The 13,149-nt window shown below is 37.4% G+C and overlaps 1 protein-coding gene across 2 annotated transcripts in view; it reads left to right on the plus strand.

Annotated features, from left to right (window-relative positions):
- The first annotated feature begins 2,355 nt into the window (after positions 1-2,355).
- SUSD1 (sushi domain containing 1) overlaps positions 2,356-13,149 on the plus strand; it is a 292,834-nt gene continuing 282,040 nt past the window's right edge. For both annotated transcript variants that reach the window (XM_074280878.1, XM_074280879.1), the window contains exon 1: positions 2,356-2,719. In XM_074280878.1, the coding sequence (XP_074136979.1) occupies positions 2,563-2,719 (157 nt within the window). In that variant the 5' untranslated portion in view covers positions 2,356-2,562. The remainder of the gene's footprint in view (positions 2,720-13,149) is intronic.

Raw genomic sequence — 13,149 nt, forward strand, 5'->3', positions numbered from 1 at the left:
TTAAGCTGAGGTCTTTCTCAGGTCTCATTTTGTCTGAGGTAATACCCATTTAATGATTTAAAGGTAGGTAAGAAATGAGGTAAAAAAATGACACATTTGCCTATTTAGAAAAATCAGTCTCTGTATCTGATCAAACTCTTTTGGAAGAAGATATCCTGAATTTTCTTACCTTTGGGTAGAAGCTTCTTTTGATTGACTGTGAAACCAGAAAAGTCTGTATCTTCAAAAATTGTCAAACTGGGCCATTATCCCTTTCTTGCTGCATCTAGAGGAGGTGAAGGTCACAATTCCCTCCCAAGGAAAGCACTGAAGCAGTGATGGGGGAAAGACTACCTTTACCAGCTCTCCTTTCTACTCTAGAAATGGATTTGAGGTGTTGGTCTTGTTCAGTTTAATTTTTCCTCAGTTTTAGGGATGGGGGCAGAAGCTCTACTGAATTTGTAGCCAGTCATGATGACCTTAGAGCCCTCACTTCAGCTGCAGGCCATCCAGCCCATAAGGAAATCTTAAGAAGCTTAAGAAGTGATTGGGACCGGGGCCCAAATGAGCTTTGGACTTGGAACTTGGGACTCTTCTATATAAGAAGCAAGCTAAACTATGAAACTAATCACCTTCCTCCTTCAGAATATAATGGGGTTCAGCAAGAAGGTTATATTTTTCCATATTATGCTGGAACTGGGGTACAGAAGATCCCCACAGTTGGGGAGATCACTGGAGACAAGGCAGAAAGCCAAGACATTCCCCAATCCCCTTAATTAGAACCCTGGGGAAAGTGTGAAAAGTCACCGTAACTGAGAAACAACTGAATAACATGATTGTTGAGGTTAAATATCTTTGCTTGGAGCTCAGGCCTTTATTACAAAGGGGAAAATATCTTCAGAAAAATTGCTGAAATGTTTCTCTCTTTGGGTATTAGTTTTTTTTTTAACTAAACTTTCCTTCCACATCATCAGCATCATGTAGTATTTATTGTGTTCACAGGTGTTAGGTTGGCTATGTGACCTGTGACCTACCTTCTAAATCCAATTTACGATATACCTGATAAGAATATCTGCAAAGAGTCCTCAGTTTTGGGAGAAGCTTGATATGGAAGAAACAGCTTTGGGTTGAAATGTAGCTTGGTCTCTAATTTGTATGTGACTTTGGGCAAATCACTTAGTTTCTCTATGCCTCAAGTTCTTCAGTTACAAAAATTGGAAAATAACCCTTAGAACAATCTTCACCCCTCCTTTCTTCCACCCTCCTTGTTGTGATGATCAAATGAGATTCAGCTCTGGAACCATAAAATGTACTTTATCTGTAAGCTGCAGAAAAACCACATGGCACCCACTTTTTGGTACTTGGGGGTTTTTTTGTTTGTTTGTATACCCATAGGATTATGGGATTTCACTTTGGGAAAGACAGACACCATTTCTTTTAATGTTCTTCACTTTAAGGATGGGACAGTTTGGGTCCACATAACTGGAGTTGCTTCTCCCTGAAATCAAGGGAGACAGAGAACTGTCTAAAAAACCAAACCCAAACAACAAAAACCCCTTATTTTTAGTGCTCTTTTGTATTTACTACATCTTCGTTTCTGAACACTTTTCCTCTTTCCCTCTTCTCCCTGCAGTGAACTAATCCTTATAATAAAAATTAAAAATTAAAGAAAATAAAGAGCAATTCAGTAAAAGTAACAGCTGTGTCTGACACTATATGCAACATCCTCCTCCCATTGTCTCCCAATAGATGCCAAGGGGGGAGGGAGTTGCATTTTTCCAACAAGTCTGTGGGACCAAGCTTGGCTCTTACGATTCCATGGCAGCTATCATTTTTGAAATAAAATATAACACAGCTTTTCTCTCTTTCTTTTTGGGCACTACCACAAAATAGTAAGGAATGGTTTATTTTTAACTTTTCCTTGACAGCTGTATCTAGCTATATCTATATGTATGTGCATATGTGTGTACATATATTTTACACACACACACACACACACACACACACACACACACATATATATATATATATTTTTTAAGTAGGAGATCACATTTAGCCCTTATCAGGGCCACCACTCATGCTGGCCTGGAACTGGACCAAGAGGGAGGAGGGGCTAGGGGGACGGTATGGTTATGAAAGAGGAAATGTCAGTTTCAGAGGAAAAGGGAGACAAATATATTCTATGTGTGCATGCATCAATGTATGAGAAAGGGGGTGCTTGCAAATGAGAAAGGAGCAGGTGAAAGGCTAAGAAGAATGAATTAAGAGGAAATTTGGCAATAGGAAGATCTACAAAAATATTTTTAATAGAAAGTACCAAAGGAATATTAGCTACCCAAAGAATGGGTGAGGGGCGCCCTCTCTTCCCCTCTTTTCTTCACCTACCCCGCCCTGCATCTCACAACCTACACACTCCTCAGTCCGGAAACTGCCACAGGCCTGGCTACCCCTCCCGGGGGGCGGAGGAGGGTTTATCAGCCGGCTCAGGAGAAGCCCCAGTCCTCAGTCCCGGAGAGATACATAGGCCCTGCGTTTCCCCCCCAAAGAGGCGCTGCTAACCCTAGAACAGGGGACCCGACGATTATGCTCCGTGAAGGCAGGGACCCTGGGAGAGGCGTCTGCAGTAACGGCCCCTTCTCCTTATTTCAGGGGCAGCAGGGCTGGCTTTTCCTCCTCCTCCTCCTCCAGCTGCTGCTGGTGCAGCTGTGGCGCCCAGCGAGCCGCGCCCTGGGCGCCCCGGGTAAGTGAGCAGGCTTCCCTGCAGCTGGGCACCTGAGGGCGGACCGAGACTGGGCGGCTCCCGAAGGCCAGAGCACGAGCACTTTATTGCGCGTGCCGCCCCGGGGAAAGGCAGACACACCCATCCCCACAACCCAGAGGTGGAAGAAATTGCACCCACCTAACCCTGCTGACCTAGGTACAACTCCAAAGGCCCCGTGCCTCTGGAACAGAATGATTTGATTATTTTTAATCAGTCTCTCTCCCTCGCATTCTCTCCTTTACTTCTCTGTCTGTCTCTGCCTCTCCCTTTCTCAAATGTGTGCGAGTATATATGTATATATACACACACATATACATACACTCACACAAACACACACACACACAGCCATCGATATTTCCATATATTGATAAATTAACTTTCAAGATTGGTGACACCATCCAGGGCTTTGCTGCAATATTCTGTCTCCATTTGGAAATTTCTGTAATTCATATAGAATGTTTATAATATATAAACCACATATAAATATCCAATATAAAATATAATCTTTTCATAGTTAATTCATACGCATGGAATATAGATACACATGCATATAGTGCCTGACACATAGTAAGCACTTAATAAATGCATGTTGATTGTTGACTAACTTAACCAACATTTATTGAATGTTCACTGTGTATAAGAAAGAGGCTAGGGGATATGGAAAGACAAAAAGGCTAAGATGTGAGTATTTTCTGGTACTTGAGTCCTTTTGCTTGTACTTTTTGATCCTCTGCATTCAGTTCCTACCAACATTTCCATGCTTCCTTCAGGACCCGGAGCAGATGCTATCTCCTTCATTCATGAAGCCTAGAGTACTGATGACTTCTACATGTGCTCTCATAGTGCTACATCTTCATGTTTACTAATGAATCCTCATTTTTACCTTAATTTGTATCTATTTTTATCAGTATCTGTTATCTCTCCTGCCAAATTTTAAGCTCCCTGAAATCAAGGACCATGTCTTATTTTTCTGTATATTGTGCCAACACAATGAAACCTAGGAAATGACAGGAAACGATTCAGATTTGTTAAGTTGTTTCACAATAATAATTTGTCCGTTTTATCCTTATTTTTAGTTTTCTGCCAAAATTTCTTCTGTGCTTCTGGGGAAAAAAATCTGGCTCATCAATGGTCTTTGCAATGTTTGACTTCTCCACACTAATAGATAGCTCAGTCATTGAAGTGTTCTCTTTAAATGCTGTAACTTTCACAGAGTAAAAGCCATTCTTAAAACCATGACAAAATAGAGAGGAGAAATACATATCAATGACATGAGAGGTAGCACTCAATTGACAAAAACTAATTAAATTTGGGGAGTTAGCTTATTTTATCTGGTCAGATGTTCAGAACCAGCCTATTGTCAATAAAACCACATATAAATAAATATCTCAGAATAAAACCATGTCAAAACTCTTGCATGTCCCAAGTGATTTGCCAACCACTGTTACAATGAGAAATTGGTAAGATTTTCTATTTCCCCAAATAGGGATATTTACATTTTTAATAGGGGACTGCATCTAAATCTAAAGAAATGGCTGATTTCTGTGGATTAATGAGATAGGGAAGAGTTTTCCTTTTTTTCCCCATTTAAGTAGGGAAGCCTCTATGCTCAAATAATGGCAGTAAGATGGTTAAATGAAAGGAATATATTGAAAAAGGAAGATCTCTGCTTTCATTCTAGTTTTGCCATTTATTTATTTAGACTTTTTTTTTTTTTTTTTTTTTTTTTTGGAGACACAGAGTCCCACGCCTAATAAATATCAAGTGTCTGAGGCTGGATTTGAATTCAGGTGCTCCTGACTCCATGGCTGGTGCCTTATCCACTATGCCATCTAGATGTCCTGCTTTGCCATTTATTAGCTATGTAATCTTGATCTACTAAGTTAGTTTTTGAGCAATTAGCATTTATCAAGCACCTACTACGTGCCAGGCTTCGTGCTAAGCATCAAGGATAACAAAGAAAGGCAAAAAAAAGCAGCCATTGTTCTCAAGGAGATAATATCAAGAATAATGAGGGAAATGATATGCCAACAATTAATTAAGCTTTCTGGACTTTACTTAATTTCTAAAATGAAGGTGTTTATTAAGTAATTTTTCAGTTGTGTCCAATTTTCTGTGACCCTATTTAGGTTTTCTTAGTAGAGACACTGGAGTTGTTTGTTATTTCCTTCTCCAGCTTATTTTACAAATGAAGAAACTGAAGCCCACAGGATGAAGTGACTTGCCCAAAGTCACACAGTAAATTCTGAGGCTGGATTTGAATTCAGAAAGATGAGTCTTTTAAGTCTCCATCCACTATGCCACCTATCAGCCCAAAATAAGAGGGTTAGAGTCAATGATATCTTTTCTAACTATAATACTTTCTTCTGTGTAATAATATCGTGCAGAAAAATGTTTAATGCTGCCAGCTGTATACATGTGTTTATTTCCAAAGACTCAGCTGTGCTGCTGTTTGTGGTGCATACTTCTCCTAAAAGAATGCTTTACTTTTTGGGCATGGTCATTTGTCCTACTGAAGTGGTTGGTCAGTATTTACCATATTATTCTTCTAAGACAGCTAATATGGGTAAAGAAAGCAGGTGCAAAGTCAGAAATTGATAACATGGGAGGGAACTACTTTGGGATTTATAATCTTGCTGACAGGTCCTATGAGGGGAAGTCACTTTTTATGTAAAATTTATTAACTGAGGACAATGAGGAGTTGGTCTGGTATGTTATGGCCCTAAGGGAGATATCCTTGGAAAGTAAAACAAATTCAAACCAAACTTAGTTGATATTGGTCTGTCTGTAGTCATTGTTGAATTAATTGATTTTTTTTCTAGTTATTCATTAGTCAGACATTACAAGTGGACTTTCAGTATTAATTACACATGAGAAGTTGGGACAAACAGTTACTTGGCAGACAGATGGTTAGGTACTAGCTGACCATGAGCTCGATGAGGCAACATGAGTGTGACACAGTTGTTATGAAAGCTAATGCCACTTTAGGCTATTATAAAGGTAACACTTAGATCAAGGAAGGTGATAAACTTACAGTTCTCTGTACTAGTGGTTTGTGTTAGTTTCACTACTTTTTCTCTCCCTTCTTTTATTTGTGTTTACTATTTAATTTTTTTTTGTCAAATAAGTATTTTTATTTGCTTTGTACATATAGTTAGCTGATTTTTAAATGTGCATTATATGTAACAAAATCTAAATATATTATATTAACATGTATATTTATTTAATTTTGTACATACATTTTATTGTTGATTTTTATATTTTTCTCATTCACATGTAAAATTTTTTAAAAATTCTTTTTTTTTTTTTTTTTTTTTTTGCTGAGGCAAAGTGACTTGCCCAAGATCACACAGTTAAATATTAAGTATCTGAGGTCAGACTTGAACTCCGGTCCTCTTGAATTTAGGATCAGCACCCTATCCACTACACCATTTAGCTACCCTTTATGATTCATTCTTAAGAATTTTGAGTTCCAAATTCCTCCTTTCTCCCTCCTTTGAGAAGGCAAGTAATTTGCTATTGTTATACATATTGCAGGTTTGCAAAACATTTCCACATTACCTACGTTGCAAAAGAAAATGCAGACCACCAACCCCCCCCCCAAAAAAAAAAAAAACAACTCCTAAAATAATAAAGAAAGTAAAATAAAGTATGCTTCTATTTGCATTGAGACTCCATAAGTTAATTTTCAGGTAGTGAATAGCATTTTTCATCATAAGTTTTTTGGATCCTATAACCTATATTGAATAATAAATTAGTTTAAGTAGCATTGTTATTTTTATTGTATTGGTAAATGTCATGCTTAGGGGATAGCAGTCAAGTTGTCAAAGGGGCTTGAAATCATGTATTCTGGGTCAGACCTAACATAAGCTTTTCTAATGATGCAGGTTTAGGATTAGAATGCAGTATAATACTAACCATACAATGAATTGAAAACTACTTAGAACAAGGTTAAAAGAAATACAGATCTTAGTTCTATTAAGAACTATTATGCTGTTCCATTTTACTTCCACTTTCAGACATTGGGTCAGAAAGGAAACTGTGCAGAGAAATGAGAATTCCACTAAATCTTCAGAGCACCAACTCCCCATAGGCTGGAACTTTTTATACTTTAGAGTAGTAAGGAAGACAAGCCACTTACTCACTTTGAATAACTGAGCCAATTCAAATCTATAGATGATCTCCCAGTCCTCTTAAAAGGAAACCAGCTCAGAATACATAAAATACACATTGTTCCTACCATGAGACATGGAAAACCCATTGGATGTGAACCCAATAGTAGTGAGTCTAATCTTGGATGTACATAACAGTAAAATGGGAGTCTTTAATCAAAGGGAGTAGTATGAGGAGATCCATAAGAAGGATGTGCTTTATAAGAATTTTTCGGATGTTCACCACAATGGTGAATTGAAATGGCTCTTTAACTTTATATCTTGAAGAGAAATTTATTGCAGTAAAGGCAAAATCTTTATTGTGAGTTAGGAAGAATAGGACCAATTTTTACCAACCCACAGGTAGGGTGGGATCCTGCCATACTAGTCCTTCAAAGGCAGAAACTCTGATAGGCAAAGGAACATAATCTCATTGACCAGAAGTAACTGCATTGTCCTTAGTAAAGTGAATTATATGGTCTTGTCTCATCACAGTATAGTGTTATGATCCCTAGGTATAGATTGATAATGAACCCAATCCTCAATTTCTGCTTTTTTTCATTAGAGCATTAATTTGATTAATCAATTCTTAATGTCTCTGATAAGCACTAACATGCCCTAAAAAACAACTGTATGTGATGAGAAGTGTTATCCAGACTATCCTGCATCACTCTATGTATAAGTAGCAAATGTGAATGAAGGGAGATGGTTCCATAGCAATGAGGGCCCAGTAATAGTCCAGAAACTAATTTTCAGAACTGCTAATTGCTGGAGATACAAAGAAAACCCAAATACAGTTGTTCTTGAAGAACCCACAGTCAGAGACAATATGGAAACAATTATATACATACACACAGAGATACAAAGGCATAAAAATAAATTGGAGGTAGTCTTAGGGGGTAGCCAGGTGGTGCTTTGCTGAGCCTGGAGTTAGGAAGACCTGAATTCAAATCCAGCCTCAAATCCACCTTACTAGGTATGTGATCCTGGGTCACTTAATTCTGTTTGCCTCAGTTTCTTCATCTGCAAAATGAGCTAAAGAAGGAAATGGCAAACTTTATTTCCCCAATATTCCAGCATCTTTGCTGAGAAAACCCCCAGAAGGACTCATGAATAATAGGACATGATTGAAAAATGGCTAACATCTTAGAGGGAAGGTATTAAAATTAAGAAGAATTGGAAAATGAAGGAGGTAAAACTAGCTGAAATTTGAAGGATATCAGAACAGCTAGGAAGCAAAGATGAGGAAGGAGAGCTTTCCAGGCATGGGCACAGCCAGTTACTACCAGGAATAATCAATATCTAGATCCATGATGCCCTTCCTTTGATTAGCCTTGAGGTAAGGCATATTTCATCCACCCCCACTTGAGCAAGGGTGCTACTTCTCTTGATAAGTAGGTGATTCATCAGTTGCCTACAGAGATATTATTAAAACTGTATTGAGACATCAAAGACCAAAGATTTAAAGGTTCTTCCATTCAGAACTTCTGACTGAAATTAGAGTACCCTTAAAGAAATGTTGAGGTAGAAGAGTAGTCCAGGTGTCTGTGTCTGGCAGTCTGTTAAGAACCAGTTTTAGGGGAATCTAAACCCTTTTTCCCTTAAGTAGCCTCAGCCAACAACCCCTCAGGCCTGGTTATCAAGACTGGTGGGAGGAGGGCTTTGGGGGATGTCCCAAATCTGAGTTAAGCAGAAGAACCTTTAAATTAAGGGTCTTTGATGTTCCAATACAATTTTAATTATACCTCTGTAGGTGATGATTAATCATCTACTTGTCAACTTCTTTCAAAAGTCATACCCAAATCTTCTTTCAGGACAAAATATTGTCACTTTCTGCCCATCTAATTCTGAACAGCAGTTCTCATCATCTCCAATTTGTAGTGATGGCTCCATTTGCTTAGATAGCTACTCAGCATATTCCAGCTGATTCACCTAATTTTGCAATAGCAAATACTCAGCTGAAGGAAATTCTGCATTATTACTCTTAGGTTACATTTTCATCAACTCTCATTCTTTTTTTTTTTAAAGTTATAATAGCTTTTTATTTTTCAAAATATATGTAAAGATAATTTTCAGTATTCACCCCGGCAAAACCTTGTGTTCCAAATTTTCTTCTCTCTTTTCTCCTATCTCTCTTCCCCTAGACAACAAGCAATTCAATATAGGTTAAACATGTGCAAATTTTCTAAACACATTTCTCACACTTCACTTAGCATCAGTTCACATAAATCTCTTCAGGCCTTTCTGAAATCATCCTGCTTATCATTTCTTACAAAACAATAATATTCCATTACATTTACGTATTATAACTTATTCAGCCATTCCCCAACTATTGGGCAACCACTCAGTTTCCAGTTTCCTGTCACGACAAAAGGGTTGCTACAAACATTTTTTCACATATGGGTCCTTTTCCCTTTTTTAATGATCTTTTGGGATACAGGCTCCGTAGAGACACTGCGGGATCAAAGGATAGGCACAATTAACTATCTTCCTAATGAGTTATTGGCTAGCTGTTCAGACTTCTCCAGTAATCCTCCAGATTCCCTCATGGTACAAACCTGCCTATTCTCTGAGCCATTTTTAGAGGAACTTCTTGCGGGATAGTGGTATCATAGGAAATAGTAATAGGATCAATCGAAGGTTTTCTTAGTACCAGAGAGGTTCCCAATTCTGTCACTTCTATTCCCACCATCTTTCCTTATCACCCTAATCTCAATGAAATTTAACACATTCTTCAGCTAGACCTCTAAATCAGATGCTATGCTTCCAAACCTTTTGATTTTTGCCCACGAATATTGAATTTTCAATTTAATTCAACTTAGAAGAATTTAGTTTAATTTAGTTTTGGCCTCCCTGCCTTCTAGGCACGAGCCTTAAAAACTAAAAATGTCTTCATGCCTTTCCTTGGGTACTGAATATACACACAATTTTGATTTCTTCTTGTTTTCTATTTATTGATGATCCATCTTCCCTAAAACTTTTAGCAAGAGCCAAAGAATACTGGTCTTTGCTATATTTTTATTTTCCCTGGTCTAATTCTATGTAGTTTTTGAAATGCCCCTTATTATTTTAGAGAGGGTTCCCCATATAAGCCTGATAGTATTATAGCCACAAGTATCAGGCAGGCCCTTCAGTCATCTTACTGGACCATCCTTTTCCTGATTCAATAACAGAATGAAATCCAAAGGTATTGCAGTCTACCTTAGGCAATCAATGGCAAATATTCTGGGCCAGTGGTGAATGATTAAGGCACAGGACTGTAAAATAACATATTACTTATGGACAATAAAATGAAATTAAAACAAATTTACTTAAAATAGCATTAAAAAGGATGTAATTCTTTGATTATTAAAATAAAACACTACTTGCCTCTCTCTCCATAATCACCATACCAGCAATATCACAGGGTCAGAAAAGCATTTCTTTTACATAATGAGAATTCTGCTAAATCTCCAGTTTACAAACTCCCCATAGACTGAACTTTTAATTCTTTGGGCATCAAGGAAGCTATACCAATGATTCAAACCTAATTTCTCTTAACATCCCAAAGATTACCTCTCTTAAAGATTACCTACTTAAAGGGAAACCTGTCTAACCTCCATGTGATAGCTGCTCCTACCACATCATGTTTTATGAGGTATGATTAGGAAAATTGGAAAAGTTTATTCTGATGTAATTGTATTTAAACAACTATTTATTGTTTCAGAGAACAGAAGTTAAAGGAAAACAAATTTTGACTCAGTCTGACACAATAGAAATAGCATTGTCATTTCTGGAAATAACAGTTGTCACAATCCATAGAAAATATTTTATAATCTAGAATATTGTATAGGATCATTTACTTAAATGTTTCCTATCACACTTAAAAGTTCACCTTTTTCTTGGGATGCAATTTTCACTGAATTCCCAAAACAGATCCATAGAATCTTAGGATTAGAAGGACCCTGAGGAAGCAATAGTGAGGTAAAAATGAAACAGTTCTTGCTCTCAAGGAATTTACATTCTATGAAAAAAACAACACATATACATATAAATAGAAACAAAAGATATGCAGAGTATCTAGTCCAACCCATAATCAAAGAATTCCCTCATAGAACATCTCTGATCAGTTGTCATTTGGGTTATACTATTTCCTATCCTTTAAATGAGGGTCAAATATTATTGCTAAGTATGGCCCTGCTACTTGCTCAAGAAACTGCCCTTTTTGCTTTAGGAAAAAAAAATACTCTTTTTTTTTTTGTTTAGAGATTTTCCCACTCTGGACTGCAGATTGTATTTCTAGGGTTATGATACTTGATTAATACTTGTTCTTTGGACAGCTTCAACTTTCACCTCCCTGCCTTGGCAGAGGCTGTTCCACATACCTGAAATAAATTACCCCTTAAAATCCTATTTTCCTTCAGCATTCAGTTCAATTTGCAACCTCTTCTAAGAAGTCTCTCCTTGTTTCCCTAGTAGGCAATGTCCCCTTTCCCCTCTCCCAATTACTTTGTATATATTTTAAATTTAATTTTCTATGTATATTTTGTTTATTCCCAATATAATGTAATACCTTTGAGGGTAGGGACTATTTCATCTTTCTTATTGTATCTTAAACATCACATTTTTGTTTTTAAGTCATTTTCAGTTGTGCCCAGCTCTCTTTGACGGTACTTCAGATTTTCTTGGCAGAGATATTGGAGTGGTTTTCCATTCCTTTCTTCAGCTCACGTTACAGATGCAGAACTGAAAGCAAACAGGGTTAAGTGACTTGACCCAGATTACATGGCTAATAGGTGGTTGAGGCTGGATTTTAACTCACAAAATGAGTCTTCCTGACTCCAGATTAGGTCCTCTATCCATGTCTCTATTAAGCATTTAATACATTCTTAACTGGTTGAATTGAAAACATCTTGGCTGTGCCACTGACTTCACCCCTTGGACATGGATTTCACCCCTTTAGACCCTGGTTTTCATATCTATAAAATGAGAGGGTTGTACAATCTGGAGAGTCAATGTGACTTCTTTGAACTCTGATATTCTACATCTGCATAGAGGGGACTCAAAATTGATAGTTCATTGAATTTGACTGGATCAAATAAAATGTTGAATCCATGTTGAGTTCTCAGATACTTTGGTCAAATTCCTTTACTTCTCTTTGGCTTGTATGCATATTATAATGAGGGGTTGGATGATCTCTAAAGTTTCTTCTAGCTCTGATATCTTAAGAGTTTTCTTTTCTTTCCTTCTTAGTAGCATTTTACTTTACCAAGTACAAGTAAAGATAGTTTTCAACATTCATTTATCTAAGACTTTGTGTTGCAAATTTTTCTCCCTTCCTTACTTCCTCCCTCTCCAATACAGTAAGCAATCTAATATAGGTTAAATATGTGCAATCCAGTTAGACATATTTCCATATTTGTCATGTTATGCAAGAAAAATCAGACTAAAAAGGGAAAATACATGAGAAAGAAAAAACAGACAAACAACAATAAAAAGTGAAAATTCACTTTCACGCTCCATAGTTCTCTCTAGATAAAGACTATTTTCCATCCCAAGTCTATTGGAATTGCCTTGAGTCACTACATTATTGAGAAGAGTCAAGCCCATTTCAATTGACCATCATGTAATCTTGCTGTTGCTGTGTATAATGATCTCCTGATTCGGTTGATTTCACTTAACATCAGCTCATGTAAGTCTGGGCCTCTTTAAAATCATCTTGCTGGTCATTTCTTACAGAGCAATAATATTCCCTAACATTTATATACCATAATTTACCATTTTCCACCTGATGAACATCCATCCACTCAGCTTCCAGTTTTTTGCCACAAACATTTTTGTGCAGGGTTCTTTTCCCCTTAAGAGTCTTCTTTACCTTTCCCCCCTTCCTTGTGCTTTCCCAAGCCATTTGTCTTTTCATATTCCTTGGATGAAATGAGAATCACCAACTCTATTCCCTCTGATGAGACAGAACACTATCAGGTCTTATCGTCTGTATTGCCACTGCCTCTGAAAATCCTCTAGCCTAACCATTTGCCCTGTCTCTGTGCTCTCTAGACTCCCAGCACTGAAATCTGACTTACTGATGAAACCTGGACACCCTGAGTCTTATCATCTGCCCCACTGCTGAACCCTTAGGACATTCAGGCCTGAAAAATATCTCCCCTGAAAATGAATTTCCTGTTATTTCTTATCTTCCCCAGTAAAAATGTGAGATTCTTGATAGAGAGCACAGACTTGTGTTTTTTTTTTTTTTTTCTCTATTCTCAGTGCTTGGCA

The sequence above is a fragment of the Sminthopsis crassicaudata genome, chromosome 1 (assembly GCF_048593235.1).
Source record: "Sminthopsis crassicaudata isolate SCR6 chromosome 1, ASM4859323v1, whole genome shotgun sequence".
NCBI lineage: Eukaryota > Metazoa > Chordata > Mammalia > Dasyuromorphia > Dasyuridae > Sminthopsis > Sminthopsis crassicaudata.